At 49.7% G+C, this 24,981-nt stretch overlaps 1 protein-coding gene across 5 annotated transcripts in view; it reads right to left on the bottom strand.

Annotated features, from left to right (window-relative positions):
• Window positions 1-24,981, bottom strand: part of LOC100353437 (AGBL carboxypeptidase 4) — a 669,119-nt gene that overhangs the window by 237,204 nt on the left and 406,934 nt on the right. Inside the window, exons 1-4 of one of the 5 annotated variants that reach the window (XM_070078543.1) lie at window positions 22,783-22,906; window positions 20,977-21,092; window positions 7,973-8,106; window positions 5,644-6,028 (exon numbers count right to left, since the gene is read on the bottom strand). The exons of 2 other annotated variants lie outside the window; for them this stretch is intronic. In XM_070078543.1, the coding sequence (XP_069934644.1) occupies window positions 5,644-6,028; window positions 7,973-8,077 (490 nt within the window). In that variant the 5' untranslated portion in view covers window positions 8,078-8,106; window positions 20,977-21,092; window positions 22,783-22,906. Of the gene's footprint in view, window positions 1-5,643; window positions 6,029-7,972; window positions 8,107-20,976; window positions 21,093-22,782; window positions 23,832-24,981 lie in introns of those variants that run through there. 2 more of the 5 variants (XM_002715109.5, XM_051857790.2) reach the window with 2 other exon arrangements.

Raw genomic sequence — 24,981 nt, 5'->3', positions numbered from 1 at the left:
GCTTTTCAGGGCTCCTGCTCATTGGTGACAATGCACTGAAGGCTGGAGGAGATGGAGCAGAGCTCTGAGATAGACGGGAGCCCCGGCAAAGGAGAAACTGAGCCATCACCCAGGATGTCTAAGACAGCCGAAGGGCTCAGGACGGGAAATGGAAAAACAGAATTCTTCCCAGGAAAATGGGGGGAAGAAGGGCCCTACAAACAACAGGGCAGTGAGCCTGAAGGTAAGACATCGCTGTAAGAGTGTACTACTCAACCATGGCTTCTGAGGACTTCTCAGGGGAAGCAGAGCCCCAGGCATCACCAGCGGCCGACCAGAATGAAGATGTGCCGGAGAACCCAGTGTGTGCTCACTGTAGGACGTTGCGTGCCCACGCTGTGCCAGGCACTGCACACACTTGACCTCACCCACATCCTCACACCATGTGATGGCTCACCACAGGACCTCCTAGCACCTACTACGTGCCAGCCTCTCCACAGACGCCTTGACCACATTTGTTCACTTAATTGTCTTAAGAATCACAGTGGTGGGCACTACCATTGACTCAGTTTTATGGGGGAGGAAATGAAAGCCCAGAAAGTGAAATAACCTGCCTAAGGTAAAAAAATTAGGGCCCAAGTTCCAAAACCGCAGTATTTCAGACCTCAGAGACCATGGAGGCTCGGAAGAACTGTGTGGGCTCTTCCCCCATGCATGTTGTGGGCTTTAAGATACCCATTTTACAGAGGAAAAAAATAGAGAATGAAAAGGTTGGACTTGTTTGCTTCAAGTTACACAGGTAGTGAATTAATAGAGCTGATTGAAACTCCAGTGGTTTCTATTGTGAATGTCCAGGATGCCTTCAGTGCAGGGGAAAACCAGCAGGAAGCATTTGGTTGACATTAGCTGCCTTTTCTAAGGCACCAGCAGAGACTTGAGCTTAAAGGAACCAGTCCAGCCCACAAAAGATTTTAAAGATCAAAGCTGGTATTTTAACGGACCTTGGACAGAACACAAGAAGTAAACCCAGAGGGTTACAGAGGTGTTAGCAATTCAGCTCTCAAGCACCAAGACAGATATGCAGGCTACAATGGCCTTTTCCTTCTTCAAAAATTTCAACCAGCTTATGATCTAGCCAACAGGGGACGTTATCGCTTTTTTTTTTTTTCCACACAATCTTCTCTCAAATGGGGATAATCATCCTTATGTGGCCTTGCAATAAGGCTATCAGAATACCCCGATGAGATAAAAATGTCAAGGTGCTGTGAAACCTGTAAAGTGCTGTGCCCATGTAAATTACTGCAATTATTATTATCTGTGCCTTTCCTGGTTAGCATCCATCACTTCTGCCTCGATTCCCTGAACAGGCACACACAGAATCCACAGCCGTCACCAGCCTCCCTCCTGCAGCCAGCACTGGGGTCAGACTGTGCACAGGTTCTGTGTCCCCGTTAGGCAGGGGCTCTCCGTGCTCCTCTGTGCATTCTTCATGGAGCCCAAGGGCAATGGACGCTGTTTTGCGTCACTCCAAAAAGCTTGACACCATCCAAGTGGCACTTACAGTGTCAAAAACTGAGCGAGCCATCTTAGCCTTGGTCTTTGCCCTCTAAAACTGGGGAGTCTGGCTGCAGACAACCCAGAGAGGCCCTGGAGTCTGCTCCATTCTTGTGCACCGGAGCTCACTGACTTCCACTCACTGTTCTGCTTCCTCTCGCCCCCTTGCCAGTCTTGGAGGCTGTCAACCCCCAGTTTAAAAGATACTACTATAGCACACTAGCTTGCAAATGTTTAAAAGAAGGGACTCTGCTTTGTTTATTTCTCTATTCCTAGCAACTAACCTAGTCCTGGCACAGTGCATTCCCTCAACAAATGTTTGTTGAATAAAAGAATAAATTAATGAACAGAAGACACAAAAACAAACCTGCCCCTTAGAAATCAGAACATTTTCATGCTTTGGCATCCTTGGCATTCCTTCTCGGTGGGTGGGAGGTGGGGAGGGGAGGGAAGAAAAGGAGAAAGGGGAGTGCCATTTACTGCGCACTGGTCACCGGGCTGCTGCCTCCCTGTGACTGTCACCGGAGGCCCTGAGAGGAAGGACCCTCAGAAGAGGAGCGGGAGGCTCACTCCCATCGGAAGCGGCTCTTTCCCACGTGAGGTTCATAGGAAAGGAAAGCTGTTTACAAGAAGCGATGTCTCCTCCTCCCCTTCTTGGCCTCCAGATTGGTGACAGTGAAATCTAAAGCTTGGCTACAGACAGCACCCACCCTGGGCCAGGATATGCCCCTCAGAGGGCACGAGAGACTGCCAGACAAGGGGCTCTCGCTCACTTTCTGCCTCTTCTCTGCCTTGTTTCTTGGTGGTGCTGAGAGATCAGTAACTGATCCAGCAAGGGGACATCTTCCTGGGTCTACCCTGACGGGGTTCCACCTTGCAATGCTAGCTCCACTTCCAGAACTGGCTGCAATGCAGTTTTTAAAAGATTTATTTATTTATTTGAAAAGCAGAGTTACAGAGAGGCAGAGAGAGAGAGAGAGAGAGAGAGAGAGAGAGAGAGAGAAAGTGTCTTCCATCTGCTGGTTCACTCCCCAATTGGCTGAAATGGCCGGAGCTGGGCCAATCTGAAGCCAGGAGCTTCTTCCAGGTCTCCCACATGGGTGTAGGGGCCCAAGGACTTGGGTCATCTTCTACTGCTTTCCCAGGCCACAGCAGGGAGGTGGATCAGAAGTGGAGCAGCCAGGACTGGAACCAGTGTCCATATGGGATGCTGGCACGGTGGCTTTACCTGCTATGCCACAGCGCCAGCTCCCTGCAATGCATTTTAATGACCTGTTTCCAACCATCACTATCCCCTCCCTGCCTCCTGATGTCATTGACTTACTGTGTCTCCCAACATCCTAGTTTCAGAAAGTATCTGGTCAGGGTTAATTGACTGATGGACTGAAAAAATGAACAAACATATATAACCTCTTTTGTCTTCCATTATGGAAGACCATGACTGGCAAAGAGGTTAGTTAATCTGCCCAAGCTTATGGGAGCCAGAATCAAATGCCAAAGCAGATCATCTACCTCCTTCAATAAACGATGTGGAAAGAAGCTAAGAGCAATTACGTACCAACAGAAGGCCAGGCACTATGCTGTGTGCCACAAGCTGGATGGGACATCTTCTTTCCCATTTTACAGATGAGAAAACTGAGGCTCAGAGACCAGACTAGTTTGCTCCTCACTCTGCTCACCCACTCATTCACGCTTACATAAAAAATTCATTCATATCTTCAGGTTCAGCTAAGTTTTACTTCCTTCAGGAAGTCTTTCTTCTCCATTTCCCTAGAACCTGTGTCCCACATCACACTCTGGTCCCAGTGGTGGCATTTATACTCTGTCCTGGCACCGATGTCCTGAACATCCAAGATCTGAAACGTGCTGAGGACAGACACGACACTCAGAGAGCTCTGGATTTTGGGGCATTTCAGATTTCAAATTTTCAGGGTAGAGACACTTGGCCAGGGAAGTCTAAGCAAATACTCCACAACCCCCCAAAATCTTGGCAATCTGAACCATTTCTGGCCCCAGGCATTTCAGATCAGATATACTCAACCTGTCCCTGATGTTTCCAGGATGCCTGTGTCTGGAGAGCCCCAGGCACACTTGTGGCCTGCACTGATTTATGTCCAGCCCTCCAGCGTGATGACAATAGATTCTCAGATCTCGGAAGAGCAAGCCCTCGGCCCTCACGATTTCTCGGGGCCTGTGGGATGGGAGAACCTGGAAAGGTCAAGTCAGTGAAACTACAGCTGGGGTCAACCTTGCCTGGGCATTTCAGCATGAAAAGAGGCATCAGCGGATGCAAAATGCATCAGCTCACTGTGCACCAGAGCTCACTGACTTACGGCTCCGGAAGTTCAGGGGCATGTTCTGGAGTTCAGATTCTGGTCACGGTCATGCAAAACAGGTAGTTTTCCTGGGAGCTGAAATAGGGGTGTGCAGAGTTTTTGTTGTTAGCGTGCACCCCCGGCTCCCTGCCCAGCAGTTTACAAAAGGCACAGCATATAGAACGCGATAAAAATGAAAATTATTCGCTTGAAGTTTGAGAGGCATTTTCTCACTTCGAAATTTCAGTTCTCCCTCCATCCCGCCTCTGTTCCCAGGCCAACACAGCTTTCACAGATTCTTACTTCTGTAATTTCCCTTTGGGATTCTGTTTTCATAAAGAACTCGGATAACTTTGGAACTGCAAACCACTTGTGACCTTTACTGTCAGCGTGAACCACCACAGGCTGCGGTCTGGGACAATCACCAAGGCCAAGGCAGAGCTGGGCAGCGGGGAAGGTCCAGCCCAGGATCAGGTGACTCGGTCTGAGCTGCCTCCCCAGGTGACTCTGGTTCAGTCCCAACCCAGCATCTTTCTCTGTGACAAGTGCCTGTAAAGGCCTTTCAGGTGACTCCACGCGCCGTCAAAAGATCTATTGAGACAGCACCTTGGGGATATACCTTAAGAAGCAAAAGACACCCACAAATGTAAGTAAGGTAGGATAGGAACACATTTATCTAACAAATCAAAGAGGAGTCAAGCCTTACCTATAAATATATCACCTAGATTCTGAAAACCTTCCTCAGGACTTCAAAATCATATTTGATGTAAACTTTGGGGGCAGAACCTGTGTTTCTAGCCCAGATTCCTCCCTCTCCCAAGCAAGGGGTACTGTCCTCGGGGGCTGTGGAGGCTGTGACCTTGGTTATACTGGTTTCGTCAACACGGGCCTCTATCTTGTGCAATTCTATGTTTGTATGTTCTGGAGACAGTGTTCATCTGAGAAGCAGTCATTTGTCCCTGCTATCAAGGCTGTCACCTTTCAAATGTCCCAATTCCTGCTTCTCAACTAGTTTAGAGCAGAAAACCTAAAAATCTAGTTGGAATCAGGTGCGATAGAAGAGCTTATTAAGTTCTTCCAGGAGCAAATCAGAGGAGTCTCATACACCTTTGTATAGCCCTTTCTAAAGTTATGTGCCCCCCTGTTCAAAAGACGTCTAGAGCGTCCCATTCTTCCCAAGACAAGTCTGGGCAGCCCACGCCGGCACAGTCTGCAAGGTCTCCCCTCATCTGCCCTCCAGGCACGCTTGCGGGAGTCCTTCCTTGCTGCTCCCAGCGTTTCTCTACTGACTGTGGACCCCGACTTCCTGGCTGAAACACTGCCCACCCTTCTAGGTCCATTCAAGTGCATCGCCTTCCTGAAGCTTCCAAGTGACCTCAGTCACAAACACCCTGCCCGTCATCTGCACTTGCCCATGTGCCAACGTCTCTCTTGTAGTGTTTATCACCTGCTGCCTTACGAGGAGCCGACCTTTAGGATCATGTCCTGAGACCCCTTTGGAGAGGCTCGCTACACCCCCAGTCCGGCCTCCTGCTGAATGCACGTGGAAATGAGTGGAGACAAACATTCTGTTAGTTCCTGCTGCCCAGCCCCTGCTCCCATGGCTGAGGGTGCTGCACACGCGCACACAAGCTCCTTTGACATTCTCTGCGAAGGAATGACTCTTCCTGGCCCTGGCTGCTGAGCCAGTCTGTCCCTCCCTAGCCTCAGGGGCGCATGGCCTGCCTCCTCCCCGTGTCTTCCTGGAAGCGGAGCTGCCAGTGTGGGGCGGCAGGTGGCCTGCGGGAACACTCACCGCTGCCGAGCCGCAGGAGCAGCACGTCCTGGAGCCTCCGGTTGAGGTCGCGGAGCTCCTTCATTTCCGACACAAGCGCCCCGTACTCCTTGAGCTTCTTGGCCTGCTGGACCAGCTGCCTCCGAGTCCGCTCCAGCTCCTGCTGGAGGTGCCGCATCTCCTCCTGCTGCTGCTGGTAGTTGCGCAGCAGCTCCTCGTACAGAGCCCGGGGCACGGCGGCGTCCTCCAGACTGTCCATGTCCTCTGTGCCTGGCGAGGCCTCCACGAAGACCTCTTCTGGACACGTGCTGTGGCCCAGGCTCAGGCCGTTCTGCTTCTCTAGCCGGGCCACCACTGCCTCGATGCTCTTGTGCGCCACTTCGCTGGGCTTCCGCCCCTCGGGTCTCTGTGTAGGACAACGAGAATCAGTTCAGGCAAGGGCAGCTGGGACTTTCTTGGGCTGCGGCTCAATATTTCCCCAGACAATCCTAGAATCACAGAACCACAGAACATCAGTGCTTGGAGACACCTGTGCAAACAGTCAAAGCCCTCATGTTACAAAATGGGGGAGTGGGGGTCCTGAGGGGCGAGGTGGCTTGTCTGAGGCCACAGGGTCAGCTGGTGGCAGGACCCCAGGCCAAAACGTTTTCCCATTCACCATTCTGCTTCTTGGATGCACACAGGGCAACTCTGCCCAACTCCCTGGCCCCCCAGACCCTGTCCCCCAGGCCTGGGCGGTGGAGTGCTCAAGGGGGTTGTTCAATATGCATCAGTGAAGAATCAGGGAGAATCAGGCCAGGCCAGGCCAAGCCATCCTAGGGGAGAGACACTCAAATCTCTCCAACAACAAAACAACATTAAAGGAAGGAGGCATTCCACCCGCGAGGGGCAGCCCACCCTTTCCCCAGGGACGCTTCACTGGGAAAGATGTCACTCTAATCTAGGGGAAGAACCATGCACGTCTTCCTTTCTCTCTCTTCACTGCCTGCTCACCCAAAACTAGCACGCAGCAGGGATAAATGCTTACTCAACTGAAAAGTTCACAGAATGCTAGTTTGAGTCCCTCATTTTGTACGTAAGGGAACTGTACAGAAGGTCCACAGGGTGAGTCACAGACAGCAAGAACCAGAATTGGGAACCTAACTTCTAGCTCCTCCCGGCCCGTATCTGCCCACCTCTCCCTCAGCAGGACAGTAGGCACAGAGAGGAAAGTTCCTCTGGAAGAGCATTACCCACGACTCCCTAGGGGCTGGGGGTTCAGCTACCTGGGGAAATTCCTGCTCAAGTGGACAAGCAGGGGAGACACAGCACCAACTGAAGTCTTCCCCCAGGGCTGGGATGTTAGGAGGTCTCCTGCTAGGAACGCTTGTGGGAGGCAGAGACAACCAAGGACACAACCTTCTGGGCAACTTAACTGTGTCAGGCCAGGAAACGATAGGAAAACCAAACCAAGTCAAGCTGACCCGCGACTCTGAGACTGTTACTTGACCAGCTCCTGGGACAAGATGCTGCTAGTATAGATGGGCCAACCAGCTACAGTTACAATGGGTACTCCAGACGCCTGTCTTCATCACTATATGGTGAAACTCCAGAGGACAGGGGCTAGTCTGGCTAAGCTCCACGACCCCAGGAGCCAGCACATGGCCAGGCCTACGGCATGGGTACAGTGAACTCAACCGCCTCTTCTGGACTCCGCCTTGGGAATGTCCATAGTGTGCAAAATCAGATGCTGGCCAACGCCAGAATGCAAAGCATCCTTCCTCCTTGTCTTCCCCTTCCCTTCCTCTGGGACACCGACTGCACTGGCGAAACAGCTAACTAGCTTGCTGAACAGGATATTATCAGCTTCACCAAGTGAAGGCTGAGGAGGGCCAACTGGGCTACACAAAGTCAGTGTAACCTGATATAAAATGTTTGTCCAACTAGGATCCCAAGAACCTCCTCTGTGAATCCCCCCTACCCCATTCCTCAGTGAGTCTGTCCTTAGCTTTTGGGCAATCTGAACTGCTGCCCGAGAACAGCTGTCTCAAGTTTCTGGGGTTTGGCAGTGGCCTCCCCAGGGCTGGGGGCCAGGGAGAAAGATGGTTTCAAACCCCATGGTGAGGCTGCTGCTCTGCCTGCACAAAGCGCACCATGCTGGGCGGCAGGGCACGAGGCAGGGCTCCTTGGGAAACTGGCTGGCACAGCAAACCTGCACGCGTTCTCCCAGGCCTCCTCCACCCCTGAAGAACCCACAGCCTGTGACACCAGGGGACGTGTGTATGAGGAAGGAGGCCAGACTGAAGTCTTTAGTGTCGAGAATTCTAAAGTAGCTCCCACATACGTCCAAGGAGAGAGAAGATGTTGTTACCTTGATGTGTCTAAGCTGTAAATCTTCTTCCCCGTAATCTTTAGCCTCCCCATCTTCTTCTATGTGATTGAGAGAAAGTTTGGGGATTTTTATTTTCTTCTGCATCACACTGTTTTCAAGGTCAGATTTGTCTTCTAAAACGCATATGAAGAGAACAAGGTTGATTATGAGTCAAGATGCTCAAAATGCCCAGACCCTCAAATGCTAGAAAATGACTAAGGCCAGACCAGTAAAAAAGGAAAAGCAAACAAACTGGCTTCCCTCCTGCATGCAGGGATAAGCAGGGGGGTGGGTCCAACTTGAGGACCAAGGGTGTTGGCTGGAAGCATGACCATACACAGTGTTGAAATGGTATCTGATGCATTTGCTTAGCGGTCTAAGTACATTTTTAAAAAAGATGTATTTATTTATTTGAAAGGCAGAGTTACACAGAGAGAGACAGAGAGAAGAGAGAAAGAGAAAGAGACAGACAGATTCTTCCATCTGCTGGTTCACTCCCCAAATGGCTGCAATGACCGGAGCTGGGACAGGCAAAAATCAGAAGCCAGGAGCTTCATCCAGGTCTCCCATATAGGCACAGGAGCGCAAGTACCTGGGTCATCTTCTGCTGCTTTCCCAGGCACATTAGCAGGGAGAGGAATTGGAGGTGGAGCAGTGGGGACTTGAATGGGCATTCATATGGGATGCCAGTGCTGCAAGCAGCTGCTTAACCTGCTCTAAGCACAGTTTAAAGGGAGCCTTTTACGGAATTCTGGAAGCTTGGAACAGCCCTTAGATTGCTATCTGGCCTAAATTTAATGGGCACATGAATCCCTCAACAACCATTGTAAGCCAAGTGTCTCCCCAGGAAAATTTAGTGAGTTTTTGCCAGCTCAGGGACCAACCAATAGGCATGAAAGGGCTGACAGCTTTTGTGGAGGAAAGCCCTGAGCTAGAAGGGCAGGGATGACCCCAGAGCCCTGGAACGAGACAGGCTAGGGTAAGGCAGACATGGGAAGAGCAATCAGTAATGTTAATTGCCTTTTTACTGGTATCAAATCACAAAGCAATAGTTTAAGGGATCTCAGTGACCAGCTGGTCCAACTGCCTCATTTTTCAGATGAAGAGACTCAGACCCAGAGAATGGAAGAGCCTTCCCAAAGTGTGAGTGTGTGGAAGAGCCAGTGGTGGACGATGGCCTCCAGCATCTCTCCCAGGGCTTAGGTGTGCTCACAGCACTTACCCACAAACTGTAAAGTGCTACATAAAGACAAAGGGTTTCCTCTCACTTTCTCAATCTTTAAACTCAACCTCAGATAACTGAGGGTTGTGTTTTTTTCCCTGCACAGATTTTGAACTATAGTTCCTAGACCTGCCTCTCACTGGAACGCAAAGTGAAAGTTCAAACAGGAGGATCCCGAAGTAGCTCTGAAGCTGGTCTCTAGCACTACGATACTTCGTGTTTTGGGTTTGAACTGAGACTTCGAGAATTACTGTTTCTTATACTCTGCTGTGGTTCCCACTGCTGGATTCTAAATGCATTTTCTACCATGTTGGCCAAAGAAGGATGTGGGCAAACGGCCAGGTAGCTGGTTATACCCCATCTCCAAGATCTTCATGTATGTGTGCACACATGCATGTGTTAAACATGCACTTAGCTTTTCCCAGGCCAAGCTTCTCACCTGACAAATTATAAGTCAAGCTGTGAAAGATGTGTGTAAGCACATAGCTATCTGAGAATGTCCTCAAATGCTGCATCTTCCCAAATGGTCTTAGGGATGGTACTCCAGTCGGTCAGAGGTGGAACTCCAGGATCAGGGAGCTGAGTGTGAACCTCAGCTCTTCCATAATTGGGTAAGGACAGGTAGGCAGGGCCTCAGGGCTTCAGCCTAGCCCTCTTCTCTTTAACAGGAGTGTGGTGGTGACAGCAAGAATTCACATAACTCCCTGGGCACTCCATGAATAGGAGATTGTAATTAGTATTATGAGTATGCTCTGAAATATTTTATTCCTATAAGCCTAAGGTGAATAAAGATTTCATTTTAAAAACAAAGAAACTTCCCAGAAAAAAAGAGGTGGTTTTGTAAACAACCTTGTAGTGATGAATATGATCTTTCCCATTGAGAGAGAAGCAGTTCTTGGGATCTGTTTTCATAAGAACAGCCTGTTATTGTTTTCTTGGTGCCCATTAAATACATCCCATAAGTTAGGCCTGAACAATATCAGGGACTTCAGTCTTCTATAAACCATTGTTAACTCTAAGCCAAAAAGTGCTAAAATGTACAACTTGAAGAAAGTGCTTTAAATGAAATTATCCTGAAATGGTGTCTATGTGAAATGGTGTCAAGTGAAAGTGGGGGAGAAATGCAGAAGAAGGGGCAGTGTTCAAGGTCTTGTAAATGTGAGACCAAAGCCCTTGGATTAGTCTTTAGCTTGACAAGTTTGAGGGCAAAGTTTTGAGATGTAGCTCTTGGCTGGGCTCTGGGGACACAAACAAATCAGCACCCAGTTGGGGATGTAGGGGAAAAAAAAAAAAAACAAGAAAAGGTAACCCAAGATCCCCTACATTAAGTCTGAATAAGGGAGAAATAACTGGATCTCTTCGGCCAGTGTAACTATGGAAGGCTTCTGAGAGGAGTTGGCAATGGAGCCATACTTCTTTCTTGCTGGGTGAGCATGGGTAAATTATTTGTCTATTTCTTCTTCTGTGACTAGAAGTAAGCAATCCCTATTCAATTGCCAGACTGCGATGAAGATGATCAACCTGAGCAGAGTGAATGGCACTTGAACTTGAATGGCAGGTGCTCACAGAAAAATGGCCATTTAAGAGTAAGTGAGAATCTGGACCACACAAGGAGGAGGTGGGGAGATCAGAAGCTGTAAGAGGAAGGTTTGGAAAATATTTAGAAGAGTGGTTATAGAAAAAGGCTCAGTTACGTGCCAGAGGGAGAGGTGAGAAAGGAAGATAAAGTGGTTGAGGCTACAGGTGCGGAAAGAACTAAAAGTCAGACAGCCTGCATTTCCAAGTCCGGTTCTGCCAGTTCTCAGGAGTGAGGAGTCTGGAAAGCTGCTATGTCATTGCCATTTTTTCTCTTTCTGTAGAAATGGAGATGGAACATCTATCTCAAGTGGAGATCAAATCGGCTTGAAAACAACAGAGGATCATGCAGCCGGATACACAGTGGAAGGCAAAGCTGAGCAGGCTCTGCCTGCTGGCTGGGGCCTGGGGCAGGCTTGCTTCAGGGGGAGACCTACCCTGCTGCCTGATGGCCTGGCTTGGGATGGGCAGGGGTTACTCACACTGCCACCAGCCATCTCTGGACTCTATGCTCTTCCATCTCACTTGAATGCCCCTCCTTCCTCTGCTTGACAAACTGCTCAACCTCCACTGATCTCTTCCCCTCAAAGGTCCCATCACACACTGCACATACCTTCTTTGTGGTCTATTCTCTTTCTGTGTTGTAATTACATGCTTATGTCTCTCTTCCCCAACTGGAATATGAGTAACCTCAGAGCAGGGCCCCAGTCAGAAGACTGGCCATGCAATAAGGACTTACCAAACAAAAATGTTTAATGAGAGAATGATAAAAAAAACAGGCTATACCAATAAGCACAGGGAAAGATGCTCATCATCATCAGTAACTAGGAAAATGCAAATCAAAACTATTACAGGATACCAAAAACTTTACATTCACTAGGATGGCTACAATAAAAACAAAAAAAGGAACCAGGCAAGTGTTGGGGAGGATGTGGAGAAAGAGTGGCACTCTCATACATTCTGGATGGGAACACAAAACGGGGCAGCCACTGTGGGAAACAGTTGGGCAATTTCTTAGAAAGTTAAACACAGAACTACTCTATGACCCAGCAACTCCACTTATAGGTGAATATCCAAGGGAAATGAAAGCACGTGTCCACACAAAAACGTGTTCAGGAATGTTCACAGCAATATTCTTTTTAACAAATTCTCCAATCAACACCCAAAGTAGAAGCCCTCCTGACTCCTGCTCTCCTGCCAGACCACTCTGTCCTCAAGGAGTCTCCAGTGAAAGCAGTGCCCGTCACCAGGCACAAGAGAAACCAACTAGAGCCAGGCCTCAGGGCTGGAACTGCTTCTTTGCAAAGGCCGGCAGGAACCAGGAAGCTCTGAAGTAGCCAGAGTGAGCCCAGGAGAGAGACAGAAGCAGCTGGTCCCTGTAGGTACACACCTCCTGACCTGAATCCTGGCTGCCTCCATGCTGGGCCAGGAGGATCTTCAGGCCTCTCTGATGGCTAACGACCTCCTACTTCTATCCTAATGGTCATCAGTGTCCTTCCTGACCCATGAACCCTGGATTAGGGTGCAGGAAGACCGGATGTGTCCACTCAGCCATTTCCATGGGCAGTGAACGTTCACCGAGTCCCTGTTTGGGGCTCAGTACTATGCTAAGTGGTCCTTGTGTTGTGGGCCCTAAAACCCAGTATGTGACAAGAACCCCAACCAGGATACAAGGTTTGAGTCCTGGAGGCACTGGTTCCTATGGGGCAAACCTCTGGTCTCTAAGTCCTCCTAACTGTGCTCCTGAGCTAAAGGCAGATGATTCACGTTCATATCTAACACACAGGAGACTACTGAACACCCAGTGCCATCACAAAGAGGGGAAGAAACGGAAGAAGAAGGCCCATTTCCTAATAAAAACAGCCCTGTCCTTTGCATCAGCTGGTCCTGGGTTGGAATCCTGGCTCATCAAAGTGGGGAGGGTGAACCCTTTCCCAAAGAGACAATGTGCACAAAGCACCAAGCGAGCACCGGGCCGCTCTTGTCAGAGACGCTCTGCAAATATGCTGGGCTTCCCTTGCGGGGTCTGTGTTTGGCTTTTGTCCCATGGCAGGGAGAACCAGCGAAGGTTTGTGACACAGATTGAGACATGATGAAAGAGATGTTTGAGGAAGATTAATGTGCCAGTGGCAAGCAAGATGGATGAGATGTGAGGAGGAGACGGAACACAGGGTGACAAGAAGCTATAACTCTTGGCTGGTCACATTAATGAAGGTGAATGGTGGTGTGGATCACCTGAGACAGCAAATACTTCATGGGGCCCTTTAATGTGACTTTGTAACATGCTTCTGGCTTTGAATTCTGGGAAACCACAGAGAAACTAGCAGGTGACAGGGAAAGATGAGGAAAGCTCTCTAGTCGACCTGCCTTTGCAATTGTTCCAAGCTTGAGACCACATAATCAGTTTTAGTGTAAATAGAAATAAATGTGTAGCCTCTGAAGAGACAACCTTCACTGATCCTGACTTCCTGACACCCAGGACTTGAGCATCATCTCTCTCCTTCTCCTTTCTGGCTGCGATGATGTCAGATAACTGCATTTATCCATTCCACAAATCCTGATCGAGCACCTACTAAATGCCAGACATCACTATATTTAATCCCCCAGTAATTCCACTGCAGCAGAAGGTGAGGCTCAAAGAAGTGAGGTGGCTTTCCTAAGGCATAAATATGGTTGTCAGTGCCAGAATTTAAAATTAAGTCTGCTGGACACTCTGATCACCTAATTATCCTATAGGAACAAGAGAAAAATTACTAAGTTGTTGTAATGTAATCCACTGAACAAAAGGGTACAAAATAGACTAAAAGGTCTAAAATGGTGACTGACTGTTCTGATATAACTTTCAGTACAGTAGCCTTTCTCCTGAGACCTTGCCTACACCCCAGGAGAACACTGTGATGGGTTCACAACTAGAACTAAACACCATATAAATATGTCTTGGTGCCAAACTCGTGTGGTACAAAGCTTATTTAAGTCTACCTGGTTCTAAATTATCTCAAACGGAGTCTCTATGCAAAGCCATCAAGAGCTGTCTTGTGAAAATAGGTAAAAAGCTACTCTTCAGAAATATGGCAGAAATTGGTGTTTGTTACTAATTGGAAGAGAGGAACACCTCATTACACTTACAACTGGGGGCAAATAAAGAAATAGCAGGCAGGTGGACAGGCAACTCAGTGCAAGTCTGACTTCAAAAGTGAAAATACCTCTGAAGAATTTACACAGTTAAAACAGAGGCTGGATAATTAAAACAACCCAATAACAGAGAGTTTGGCTGGGGGTGGGTCTGTCAGCTAGGATGAAATTCTGAAAGGCTAGGTAAAATGTTTTACAAAGGTTTTACCTTGTTTTATAAATAGCTATATGAAAATTTAAGGTTGTTCATTGATAGAAAATCCTTGTAAAGTCTTATGTTTGCATTAAAAACAGATATGCCACAGAAAAGTCAAGCACATTGCATTCTCCGGCCCATGATGTTTATTTTTATAAAATCCAAGGCAGGCCGGCGCCGCGGCTCACTAGGCTAATCCTCCGCCTTGCGGCGCCGGCACACCGGGTTCTAGTCCTAGTCAGGGTGCCCCTCTGTCCCGGTTGCCCCTCTTCCAGGTCAGCTCTCTGCTGTGGCCAGGGAGTGCAGTGGAGGATGGCCCAAGTGCTTGGGCCCTGCACCCCATGGGAGACCAGAAGCACCTGGCTCCTGCCTTCGGATCAGCGTGGTGTGCCAGCCGCGGCAGCCATTGGAGGGTGAACCAACGGCAAAGGAAGACCTTTCTCTCTGTCTCTCTCTCTCACTGTCCACTCTGCCTGTCAAAAAAAAAAAAAAAAAAAAAAAAAAAAAACAAAAAACAAAAACAAAAACCAAGGCAGACTAAATTCTGCAGTTTCAGGTTTCACAAGTCGCTGGGTGACCACTCTTCTTGCTGGTTTCTCTCCTCTAAAACAGACTCTAGAAAACCTCAACAGGTCCGTCTAGCCATGTGGGAACTGGTCAGCCACTGGGACGTCCAGTCTCTGATCTGTACAGTGCAGGGGAAGTGGGGGAGAACTCAACGATTTCTGCAGGTAGGCCTATTTGAAGAAGCACCCTACGGAAGCCATCCACACAGGAGAGGAGGGATTGCTTGCCAGCTCTTCTGTGAGTCTCTCTGCTTTCACTCCCACCACCTCACTGCTCCTGGCACAAGGCTGGGGCACAAGTGAAACTACAAACGTCATTCGGCTGGGTCCTTTGTCTAGCTGCCCTCATGTGTTCTCCAGGGATGTCACCGGGGTAATAAATGGCAGAAGCATAGGGTCACCCAGGGGAAAACATGAGGGAAAGGGCAAGGCTGTCATTTGAGGTCAAGCTCCAGGAGGACTGAAAAAAATTCACAAGTTAAATTTTAAACGTGTTTGCTCCTTATATGTGCTTGCTCCTCTAAATTGCTCTTTTTCACAAAGGGTGGTGCTCACAACCAAGTAAACTGTTCCCTCAGCAACCATGAGCCCACCATAGTTCCTTGCAACCGACTGCATCTAATGAGTACCTACCATTTACCAGAAACTTCCACATTACCTTGCTAAATGACACAGAGGCCAAGTGTGTGATTACTATCTATATTACAGCTAAGGACCCAGGACTCAAAGAAGTGAAGTGATCTCCCCAGGGTCAAATGACTTATAAGTAGCAGAGTCACAGCTGGAACCCGGACGATTTGACTTCAAAGTCCATCCTCTTTCATCTGACATTTCCTCCTTGGTACTTAAGGACAGGATCTGGAAGTCATCTAATTAAACTTTCCCACAATGCAGGATTCCCTTGTCAACTATCCCTGGTCTGTTTGCCACTGGGAGCGTAGGCTAGAAGTCTTTTTCCATTATTACTCATCTTCTCACTCTACTATTACACCGCTCCCATCATTCCCTCTGAATTGTTACCCTGCCCTCACGTGTACAAAGGTACACGTCTGATCCTTCTTCCATGAAGCAAAACATGGAAATTGGAAACTGCCAAAATATCATCCCCTGCAAATTCTTTTTCTGTTCATATATTTATGATATTTAAAAAATGTATTTGTTTTATTTGAAAGGCAGAGAGAGAAAAGAGCTAGAAAGTGAGAGAGCGAGAGGACAAGTGAGCTCCATCAGCTGTGCCTGCAACACATCTCACACTGGAGTGTCTGGGTTCCACAGCCAGCTCTGGTTCCTGTCTCCAGCCTCCTGCTTACATACTTGGTTCGCCTATCCTATTTGTCACTAATGAGCACTGAAGAAAAGGTAGTTGCTCTGTAAGAAAAAAAAAAAAAAAAAACCTGTATTTAGGATCCAAAGACCTCTTTCCTGGTTGGGTTTCCAGGACGCATCTCTCCTGGTCACCCCTGGGCTCTTCATCCATCTCACTGTTCTTTCTCACTCACCTCGTTTGGCCTCTTCTTTAAATGCGCCCTGGAAAGCTGGTGTTCTGAAGAATTCTTCCCTGCATGCTCTACTCAGTCTGAACCTCTCCCACTGTGATGTTATCTTTCCCAAGGCTGAGGACTTTCCAGTTGGGATCTTCAGCCTGGAGGGCTCTTCTGATCCTTGGACCACACGCCCACTTGCTTTCCCGGTTTCCACGCAGATGGGTCCCTGAGATTCAACATGTCTCAAACTAATCATCTCCTCTTCCAAACAGCTACCTGTTCACTGTGCCTCTGGAGAGAGGGAGGCTCAGACCACCACATCATCACCACCCACAGATTCACAACAGTTACCAAGTCCCATGAATTCTCCTTCCTTAATCCATCTCATATCTACCACCTTGCTTTAGGTGTTAGGACTGAAATCCACAAGCCCAATCTAGGTCGGAAAGTATGTACAAGAGTACTAAACCACTGTTTGCATAGCTCTCTTCTCCAGGATACGGCAAGAAGCCTTAGCTCACAAGGATGTAGAAAGAGTACATGCATTGAACCTGGACCTGGTGGGTACCTGGTGTCTGGTAGGCAAAAAAAATCAACCAAGCAAACAAAAAAATGCTGACTCCTCCCCTGAATTTCCCTCCAATGTTAAGGCTGACCTAGTATCACTCAGTACTTGCAGAATTTAAATCAACCAATGAAAACTTGCTGTGGTTATGTTTTCCCGGTAAGAACAATACATATATCTTCTGTTCCTAAAGAGCTTATAAGAGAAAGCAGTTAGGCATACCAGCAAGAAAACTGGTCTTGGAGTCAAACACCTCCATCTGAATTTCATATTTTTTTTTAAACAAAAACTGTGTGTTCTTGAACAATTAAACACCGCACATAAAAGCCAAGCCTCTACTCCAGACAGTTATTTCAACCTGAGAACCAGAACTCTGAAGCACTCTTCAGCACACACTAACAAATCTGTGGCTCTTAAACACCAGAAATCCTAGCAGAGTGAACCTTCAGTGGTTAACATTCCAGTAGAATCTGCAGCAGATGACAGCAGGCAAGTTCCAGTCTTCGCTCCAACGTATATCAGCAGAACATGTCAAAACCTAAATTAAAAGTTTTCGCTTGCTTTTTTTAAAAAAAATAAATCCTTTTGTTGGCAGTCTCCCACTGATGACATGCAACAATCTTTGCATATGAAATCGGCTAGTCCCCTGCTTTGCTGCTAACTTTGTAGAAGTTCCAAGGCATTTCTGGAGCAAGTGATCTATTTGGACTGACAATGCCAAGCTGGGACCTGAGCCCTGAATGAGCTAAAATTACCAAAGCAAGAAGAACGTGGCTTTGGAAGCTATTTCTCCTTAAGTGTGGGGCTTCTTTTAGTCAAGGGAGTGATAAAGAATGTTGACTTTTTCCAGATGAACAAAATTGAATGAAACCCCAAAATCCTGGTGCAGGTTTCTGTTTGGAAAAACAAGATGCTGCTACAAATGTTCCTGCATGCGTCTTCTTCTTTGGCATAAAAATGTACCTGCCTTCTGGAAATGCATGAATTCAATACAAGTTGACCAGTGTGGTCTACACTTGGCAAGGCTGGTGCAGAGAAACGGGAGGCAGGCCCTGTCCTGGGGGAGTTCACTGCCTGGCAGCAAGAGAGGACACTCAAGAGTAACCAAAATTAAGACAGATTTGATGATGGAGGAATAAGCAAGGTATAAAAAGAGTTCTGAGGGGCTGGCACTATGGCGTAGTAGGTAAAACCGCTGCCTGCAATGCCAGCACCCAATATGGACGCCGATTCGAGCCCCTGCTGCTCATGGATGCTGATTCGAGTCCCTGCTGCTCCTCTTCTGATCCAGCTCTCTGCTGTGGCCTGGGAGAGCAGTAGAAGATGGCCCGAGTCCTTGGGCCCCTGCACCCACGTGGGAGACCCAGAAGAAGCTCCTGGCTCCTGGTTTTGGATCGGCGCAGCTCCGGCCATCACGGCCATCTGGGGAGTGAGCCAGCAGAGGGAAGAACTCTCTCTCTGCCTCTCTCTCTCTCTCTCTCTTTCTCTGCCTCTCTCTCTCTCTTTGCAACTCTGACTTTCAAATAAATAAAATAGATCTTACAAAAAAAAGAGCTCTGAGTGGGGGGGTCTCAACTAGAGGCATGCCCTAGGGCGGGGTGTCTCCCTCACACCTTGTCTACAGCGCTATCACAGCCCTCAGCAGGCTGGACCACGAATGCCTGCGCACGTCTGTCTTTTGCACCAGAGGGTGAGCTCCACATGGGCAGAGGCCACACGTCACACAATGATTACTTCATCTGAGCTGGCTCAAAGAAGTGCATGGGTATGTACTCACACAGCAGCAAGGCACACCGCAGGCTCAGGGGGAGGGGGAAAAGTAGGTGAGACTGAAGAAGTAAGGTGGGGCTTGCCTGAGGAGGGCTGTGGATGCCAGATGAAGGAGCTGGAGTTTTATTCAGTAGGGGATAAAGAGAGCAGTCAATTGATTAAGACTGTGGTTTGGAAGATTGTTCTGAAAACAATTTGGAAAATAGTGTGGCGACGGAGTGATCAAGTGGAAGGCTGTTGCACGGTTTACAAGAGCAGGAGCTGCAGCAGGCCTGACTGCAGGCAATGTTAGTGGGCCTGCAAGGGAAACGCTTACAAGATGAACTACAAAGCCCATCTAGAACTGTTCCCATCTCTGTGCTCCCCTGGTATCTGGCCTCTTCTTCTCTTTAGGACTTAATGTTGGGGTCTCCAAACTACATACTCCCTAAGGATGGTGCCAATTTCTCCTTCATCAATCTGCCCCCTGCAGAAATCCTACATAGCTGGACCCCAAAAGGTAGCCCAGTCTCTCCTCCATTATGCTGTCATTTCAATCACACCACCTTGGATACACTGGTGCATTGATGCATTCACTTGTTATAGCGTGGGGCCTGGCAAATCCTTATTGGAAGCAATAAGGGGACACTTGGCCATAAAGGCAGTTTAGTGTACCCAAACAATAATAAGAATTTTAGGACACTGAGCTTAGAGAAGGAAATTTTGGTCACCTAAAACACAAAATTCAACCATGAGCCCTCGGAACAGGTTGGGTTGCAAGTAGGTAACAGTGAGCCCTCCAAATGGGCAGTTCTGTTTCATGACCTGACTCTTAAATAAACCAGTAAGGAGACCACAGCTGAAAGGTGAGTCAAGCCTTAAGTTGTGTGGGCCCTCCATGAGGGATGGGAACTCCTTTGAGATTTACTTAAGCGCATGACATGTGATGTGCTGGGCAGGGAGTGGGGGCAGGTATGTGTGTGTGTGTGTGTGCTCTGTCGGAGGGAGGTTGGTAATACAGGAAGAGGAAGAACAAAATGGGCTTGAAAACTCAGAAACTAACCTTCTCCTCCAGCTTGAAAACTTGTCTTGAGCTGTAAGCATCATAGACAGTCCTGCCACTTCCTTCCACTCCTTCCACGCCATGCAGTGTGGCTCATGGGAACACTGGCTACTTTATGAAAAAGACTGCCAAGCAGGGGTCTGGCATGGGAAGACCTGTGTTCCAATTCTGGCTTTGCCATTTATTAGCTTTACAGCTGCAGGCAAATCTCTCAGCCTCATGTCCTGACCTATAAATTGGAAATCCCAACCGTACCTAGCAAAGAGGCACACAGAGAGAATGCACAGGCACACAAGACTTACCAATAAAAAAAGGTGGGGTTTTGTTTTTCCTCATACTGCAATCGCAGTTCGTTTAGAAAGGGGCCCAACACTCGCTGAAGCCACGGTGTGAGTAAAATACAATGTTCTACAGCAGTTGTTGTGTCTGACATTTCGTGGATGTAAGTAGAAGGACACTTCAAGACAGCTTTGTGCAGGCCTGGGGAAAAACCCAGTGAGGTATCGCACATCTCAGTGAAGGCCACAGAGTGGCCCTGACACTACCTCTGAAACCATGCCATGAGGTATTGCACATCTCAGTGAAGGCCACAGCGTGGCCCTGACACTACCTCTGAAACCACGCCATTGGTGTCCGAGAGGGAGGAGTCAACGAGGCTCATCTGCAGCGGAAAGCAGCCCCTGCCTCCTCGGAGAGGTGGTCCCCTCAGACTTGGTGCTGCAGTACAGCAGTACTTCTCTACAGGACACGCCAGACGAGCTCCTTAGGAGAAGCTGCTTCTGGCCGGCGCCACGGCTCAATAGGCTAATCCTCCGCCTTGCGGCGCCAGCACACCGGGTTCTAGTCCCGGTCGGGGCGCCGGATTCTGTCCCGGTTGCCCCTCTTTCAGGCCAGCTCTCTGCTGTGGCCCGGGAGTGCAGTGGAGGATGGCCCAAGTGCTTGGGCCCTGCACCCCATGGGAGACCAGGAGAAGCACCTGGCTCTTGCCATCAGATCAGCGTGGTGCGCCGGCCGCACAGTGCGCTGGCCGCGGCGGCCATTGGAGGGTGAACCAACGGCAAAGGAAGACCTTTCTCTCTGTCTCTCTCTCTCACTGTCCATTCTGCCTGTCAAAAAAAAAAAAAAAAAGAGAGAGAAGCTGCTCTAAGCAATTCTCAGAGCCACCCAGCTGAAGTCAAGATGGGCGTTCAAGACACACAGGAGAGTTCTGGGATAAATGAGTTCCCAAGCTCACCCTGGCCCTTCCAATCAAGCCTGCAACCAGGCCACTGGCTCCAATTTAAAAATTAACCAGCTGATTGGAATTCAAAATGTGGTCCAGCCAACCTCAAGTTGTCTGGTTTTACCTTTTGCCTACCAAGGAAAAAACTGAAGAGGGGTGGGGGGAAATAAATAGTCTATAGGCTCAAAATGTGTGGCTCTCGGGTCAACGGCGACATGGGTCTTACTTACGAGGACTTGTGTCAATTTTAAGATCAGAGTTGGTGGGGGCTGCCAGCTGCCTGGGAGACCTCTCTGCAGTGCCTGAGTTTGCTGAATGGATGAACGGGTAGAAGGACGAACAATCTCTGAAGGAGGACAACAGCCATTACACACAGACACTGGTTCCCCCAGACACACCTCGCCTGCGCTCTCCTAGGGCCCTTCCAGGTCTAGCACTGGGGTATGGCATCAAGAAGCATGCTTTCTTTTCTTCTAGCAAAAGGAAAGGTAGGGTTACAGCCCAGGTACAATTCCCTCAGGCCTATCCTCTTGGGGAATGAATTCCTCATCCCTCCCCCCAGGGAACTAAAAGCAAACAAACAAAATAAAACCTAATCCGCTACAAAGAGTTCCCTTTTCTAACACCTAGTTCCCCTCACTCAGTTCTTGTGGATCCTAGGCACTGGGCAGCAGGGCCTGTCAGGGAAGGGGTGAGGATATGGTTTCTAAGAAAGGGCCTCAGGGTGCTGCGGGTCAGTTTCCAGGTCTCCATCCATGCAGCTCCTGCAAATCCACGTCTCAGAGGCAACCTGAAGTGGTGGGACAGAAGCAGTCGTGCGGCTGAGCTCGCATCTACTGCTAACTTGCCACAAGACCCTGGGCAAGTCACCAGGATGGATGCTGGGTTCATCTTTTAGACTAAATAAGAAAAAGCAAAAGGACTTGGGGGGGAAAAAAAAACGGGAAGGGTCTCCATATGACCATATGCTAATAATGTCTTCATTCCGTTTCCCAGCCTCGGGGCTCTCTTCCAGGTAGAGGGCAGGCACATTCTGTGTGCGGTCCAAGGCATGCAGCTCTTACCAGCAGTGCTAAGAGGATGCTCTCGAAATGGATGGGCTACTTTGCTCTGCTCTGTGTGTCTGAACCCAAGCCTCTCAGAGCTGGGGAAGAGGGCCAGCTGTCTTCTCTTTTCACAGGAAGAAGTGCCTCTGCATGGCAGGAAGAACCCTGGTGCAGGAGGCTGCAGGGCTGGCCGTGTCCTATCAGCAACTGAACCTGGGTATCCTCACCTGTCGACTGGGAAGGAGATCACCTGTCTTGCCCTGTATCTCAGGGTCCTGGGAGAGCAGGGATGCAAGGTCTGGTCTTAACCTGGCCTGGAAACCCTTTGCTGGTCCCCACTTCACTCAGGGAGCCTTCTAGGAGATTCAGACAGGGATGTGGGGGCCAAGGGATGCTGAGGGACCCTGCCTTGCTACCTGTGCCACCTGGCCAGGGAAGGGCAGGAGAGCAGCACCCAATGCATTGAGGTTCAAGGCCTCCTCATCCTGTCCAACGATAGCAGGGCCCAGACAAGGATGTCGCAGCTTCCCGCTGAGGAGGGACTACTGCCTAGAAGCCCTAGCCTCCTCACTCCTTTGGAGGGACCAAGGGTCTTAAGGGGAGAGAAACTTGAGACCGAAAGGAATGAACTGGGAAGAGAGGTAAAGAGAAGGTGAGAGAGAAAGAAACGCCGTTACAAACAGCAGGAGCGAGAAAGGCAAAGTGTATGAGCCAGGAGAACACAAAGAAACAGAAAGAGGACAGACACAGATGAAGAGGCGCAGACAGACTGACAGCGCGGGAGTGCCGGGGAAGCGTGCAAGACAAAGGGGACCAGCGGGTCTTTTTAACTGGTCTGGCCTCTTAGAGACACCCGGTCCCCCGCTGCAAAACCCCGGGGCGGGAGGAGGAGGAGGCTGGAGCGAGCGCTGGCTCCCTCGGCCCCCTCCGTCCCAGCCCCGGTCCCGGCCCCTCCCGACTCCCACGGTCCCTCCCGGCCCGCTTGCTCACCTGCCAGCGCCAGGATCTGGGCCTTGTGGAGCAACAGCGCGCCCCAGTCGCGGGGGGCACGCGGGGGGCTCTCGGGCCCGGCGCCCAGCTCCTCGGGGCCCCGGTACACGGCGTACACCTTCTGGTTGTCAAAATCCAGCCGCGAGCGGGGGCTGAAGTCGCGCACGCACGACACCGGCAGCGCGTAGCAGACGTTGTCCTCCAGGAACCGCACAAAGGCGTACATGGTGGGCGCCGGGGGCGGGCCCCGGTCGGGACGCGCAGCCCGCGGGGCGGGCGCGGAGGTGGGGACCCGGCGGGGGGCGCGAGCGGCGCGGCCCGGCCGGGGGAGCGGGGGCGGCTCCCCGGGACCCGGGCTCCCCCCACTGTTATTGTTCCTGAAAGCACCGCTCTGCCAATCGGCTGCTCTCGCCTGGGCGCGGAAAAGGGAGGGAGGGGAAGGGGGGCGCGGGGCGGATGCGGGGGGTTTGGAAGCCGCCGCCACTCGCCGAGTCAGACCCGAGCAATCACAGCCGGAGCGCGATGCGCCGGGAGGGGAAGGGGCCGGGGAGTCGGTTGCAACGCTGCTGGTAACGACGGTAGCTTTGCGGGAGACGCGCACCGGCCGCAGGTCGCTGCGGGCAGGACTGTGCCGCTTCAACCGACGCGCTGCACGACAAACGCACGGCAGCAACACTGCATTGCCAAGCGGCGGGGAGTGTGGGCGAGAGTGCACGCGGGGTGGGTGGCGGCAGTCTCGTTTGCATCCCGAAGTGTAAACTTGCTGCAGACTAGAAGTTGGGAGTGCGGCAACTTCAGCCCCCCCGCCTGGGCTCCTTTAGTACCCCGCTCCCTACACACACACACACACGCCTTTCTCTTATTTCCTTTTTTTTTTTCCTCTTCCCAAACTGCCAGCTCCCGCCGTCTGGAGGGTCAGTCCTCCAGAAACATTCTCCCAGAGCTGCCAAACCAGTTCTGACCACCACCGGGACTTATCTGGGATTTCCAGTTGGACCTGCAGGCCAGGGCTGTGGAGGCTTGTCCAGGGCCACTCCCCTCCCGTGTGTGTGTGTGTGGGGGGGTGAGCAGTGACACCTCTTTGCCCTGCAGTCTTTCTCCACTGAGCTACCCCCTCCACTGCCTGCCCGCCCCTGAACTGGTACCTGTAGGAATAAAGTATCGAGTGCGGGGGACGCTGGCCAGGCACATCCAACAGTAGGCTTTCAGGGACACAGGAAGATCCGGCATGCGTTGGAATAACCTTTGCTTGAGCTTTGGAGGGTCTGGAGGGGCTTGAGGCCCCCAGGGCAAGCCATGCTGAAACTGGCCTCTGACCTCTTAGGAGCCCCAACTCACACCAGAAGCTCCATCTCACATCCCTAACAGGGATGCCCCTGAGACTGCGGGCTTTGGATCCAATGTGGCTACTTACAGCCCAGATGCTTAGTTCAGAGCAGGCGCTTGGCAGGGGATCAGTAAATTTGGGGTGAAGAAAAATAACACATAAAAATATAGACCCATCCATTCATCCATCTATCCATCCATTTCTTTTATTCAAGTAACCAATATTTTTTGCATACCCCCTGCATGCCAGATAATGGGCTGGGCCTGGTGGCAAAGAGATGAAAAGGTGGGACAAGCACCTGCATTCCTGGACCTTGTGTTAGTGTATCAGAGCTTGAGCCTCAGCTTTTGATTCTTGTGTCAAAATTAGTTTACAGTGTGAATTCATACTCCTGCTCCATCCTCGAATCACCTGTGATCCACTATGGGACTGTTACAAAGCTATAAGAATAATGATACAGTGAGAAAAGTGTTCTCATAGAGGAACACTTAATGGAGGTAGCGGACCCAATTAAATGTTCTATTTTCTAAAAATTAATTCTAATGAGTTCAATCTGTACAAATGAATAGAATAAGTACACCAAATGTTAAAAGTGATTCTCTTATCTTTTTGATACTGGTGGATAATTTTGTTTTCCCTTATAATGTTTATACCTGTATTATTTCTATTTCCTATAATGAAGCATTGCTTTATAATAAAAAAATTTAGCTTTATAAAACTGAAGTACTGTGCTTACATTTCAGATTGGCTCCACTAATGAAGCAGATAAGCCACAACCCCAAAATTATTTAACTGTGGTCTGGGGTGTACATTATATAGATGAGCCCTATCAACCCAGATCCACATGTATAGGTCAGATTGAGTTCCCTTAA

This window comes from Oryctolagus cuniculus, chromosome 7 (assembly GCF_964237555.1).
Source record: "Oryctolagus cuniculus chromosome 7, mOryCun1.1, whole genome shotgun sequence".
NCBI lineage: Eukaryota > Metazoa > Chordata > Mammalia > Lagomorpha > Leporidae > Oryctolagus > Oryctolagus cuniculus.
Note: the sequence above shows the minus strand (reverse complement) of the source record. Positions and strands in the feature narration are given on the sequence as shown.